At 49.6% G+C, this 2,606-nt stretch overlaps 1 protein-coding gene across 1 annotated transcript in view; it reads left to right on the top strand.

Moving 5' to 3' along the window:
- The window catches only part of NOS1 (nitric oxide synthase 1 (neuronal)), a 143,462-nt gene extending 142,757 nt beyond the window's left edge, over positions 1-705 (top strand). The window contains exon 29 of the mRNA XM_011964544.1: positions 261-705. Coding sequence (XP_011819934.1) covers positions 261-276 — 16 coding nt within the window. The 3' untranslated portion in view covers positions 277-705. The remainder of the gene's footprint in view (positions 1-260) is intronic.
- The last annotated feature ends 1,901 nt before the right edge of the window (positions 706-2,606 follow it).

Raw genomic sequence — 2,606 nt, 5'->3', positions numbered from 1 at the left:
TATGCGTGTGTGATGGGCCGGGTCTCTGTCCATCTCATTTCCCTGCACAAGTGTGTCGATCTTAGATCGCCACTGCTTTCATTGAAGACCCTCGAGCTGAGGAAGGAGAATCGCGTGAACCCAGGAGGTGGAGCTTGCAGTGAGCCAGGATCACGAAGCCCCTGAGCCCAGAGCGTGGGCGATTTTCTCTGGGACACTCAGAGGAAACACAGCAGCCTCGTCCCTGCAGCACTAACTGCCCCCGACTTCTCCTTCCACAGGGTTTTCAGCTCCTAACTGGACCCTCTTGCCCAGCCGGCTGCAAGTTTTGTAAGCGTGGACAGACACTGCTGAACCTTTCCTCTGGGACCCTGCGTGGCCCTCGCTCTGCCTCCTGTCCTTGTCGCTGTGCCCTGGTTTCCCTCCTCGGGGTTCTCGCCCCTCAGTGGTCTCCTCGGCCCTCCTGGGTTTCCTCCTTGAGTTTTCCTGCTGCGATGCAATGCTTTTCTAATCTGCAGTGGCTCTTACAAAACTCTGTTCCCGCCCCCTCTCTTGCTGACAAGGGCAGCTCACGGGTGCATGAAACCACTGGAACATGGCCGTCGCTGTGGGGTTTTTTTTTCTCTGGGGTTCCCCTGGAAAGGCTGCAGGAACTAGGCACAAGCTCTCTGAGCCAGTCCCTCAGCTGCTGAAGTCCCCTTCTTTTTTATGATGACATTTTGGTGGTGCGTGTGTATATGCGTGTGTGATGGGCCGGGTCTCTGTCCATCTCATTTCCCTGCACAAGTGTGTCGATCTTAGATCGCCACTGCTTTCATTGAAGACCCTCGATGCCAAGAAACATGTCCCTGGCCCATATTAATCCCACACGTGTCCATAATTAAGGGTCCACGCCCATGTTCCTGAAACATTTGGAAGCCCCGTAATTGTTCTAGTTAGAAAGGGTTCAGGGCATGGGGAGAGGATGGGAAATTGATTAAGGGGGCTATCTCCCAATGAGAGAGGCATTCCCAGAATCTGATGCATTTAGATTCCGATACCACTGAGCAGAGCCCTCATGTGACATGAACCCATCCAATGGATTGGGCAAATCCCCTCTCCAAACCCAGCCATCCCAACCAGAATCACTTGACTTGTGCACGTCCATTGAGTCCCCCCTTCCAGCAATACCAAGGGGTCCTGAAGTTACGTTGTTCAAAGAAGCCCGGTGGCAATAAGGATCTTCCACTTTGCCACCGGGTGACTTTGGATGGGTCCTTTGTCCTCAGTTTTTCCTAGTCATAATGTCATATGAACCTAAAGAATATGAATGGATTAAATGTTAAAGCTTTGGTGCCTGGAAACAATATCAAGTAACAATATGATTGTTATTTTTTTATTCCCCCAAAGGGGGCTTGCTGCTTCACCCTTGGGGATGAAATGATGGGAGCTCGTTAAAGTGGATGAGGTTGGAAAGAGTTGCCACAATGAGGTCCCACGTGGCTTCTTCAATAACAACCACAACTCGGGGTGGGAAGAACTTGGCCCTCAGGTTTGTTGCCCTCTACAGTTGATCTCCAAAGTTTTAAACCTGTTAAAGTAATTTTGACAAATAAATTACCCTCAACTCAGATCAAAAATGGGCAGCCAAGTCTTCGGCAGGAATTGGGGCTGGTGCAATTTCTCCCTAAGAGGCAACCTGTTGAATTTACTCTCTCAAAGTAAATGGTGGGAAGGGATCCCTTTTTATACTTTTTTAAGTACTACAAATTAATGTCAGGCAGTTCCGAGAAAGAAACAAGAAATCCTAGTGGCCCCCCAGACTGTAGGGTCCCCAAGGATGGAAAGGGAATGTTCTGCTAGTTCTACCCTGTTTGTTGTGTCTTGCCATACAGAAAAACCACATTTCTTTTATATGCTGTGCGTGGGCATATCTTGGTGTTCAGTTTGGGTGCCCGCTAAAGAGGAAGTGCACTGGCCCTCTTTGAAAGGCCTTTACAATGAGGGCACCAAGACCCCAAAGGACCCAGGCCAGGAGACTGTTAAAGTGAAAAGGCAATCTATGTCTCACCTTGCTCTACCATCCCTGGCAGCCCCCACCAGTGTCCCGTTACTGCCATGTGGAGCTTGACTTCATGCCAGCTATAATCTCCCCTGCCTTCCTTTAATTACAATTTCCCCTGCTCAGTCTTCCACAGATGTAAAGAACAAAGACTTAGCATCCCACACTCTCTCTCCATCCCCTTCCCTGCACAAGTGTGTCGATCTTAGATCGCCACTGCTTTCGTTGAAGACCCTGGATGCCAAGAAACATGTCCCTGGCCTGTATTAATCCCACACGTGTCCATGATTAAGGGTCCACGCCCATGTACCTGAAACATTTGGAAGCCCCGTAATTGTTCTAGTTAGAAAGGGTTCAGGGCATGGGGAGAGGATGGGAAATTGATTAAGGGGGCTATCTCCCAATGAAAGGGGCAGTCCCAGAATTTGATGCATTTAGATTCCCCTTCTATCCTGAAGGGAAGCCCATTCTAAACTCCTTTCCTGCAAACACAGTTCCAGCTCCTAGTAGCTTTTCTCCGGAAGGCTTTCTTTCCAATCCTTTGTACCTTTGGAGACGCCTCCCCAGTTCCCCAGGGAAGGAAACT

This window comes from Mandrillus leucophaeus, unplaced genomic scaffold (genome assembly GCF_000951045.1).
Source record: "Mandrillus leucophaeus isolate KB7577 unplaced genomic scaffold, Mleu.le_1.0 Scaffold7, whole genome shotgun sequence".
NCBI classification, from domain to species: Eukaryota; Metazoa; Chordata; class Mammalia; order Primates; family Cercopithecidae; genus Mandrillus; species Mandrillus leucophaeus.
This window is presented reverse-complemented; position numbering and strand designations above follow the sequence as displayed.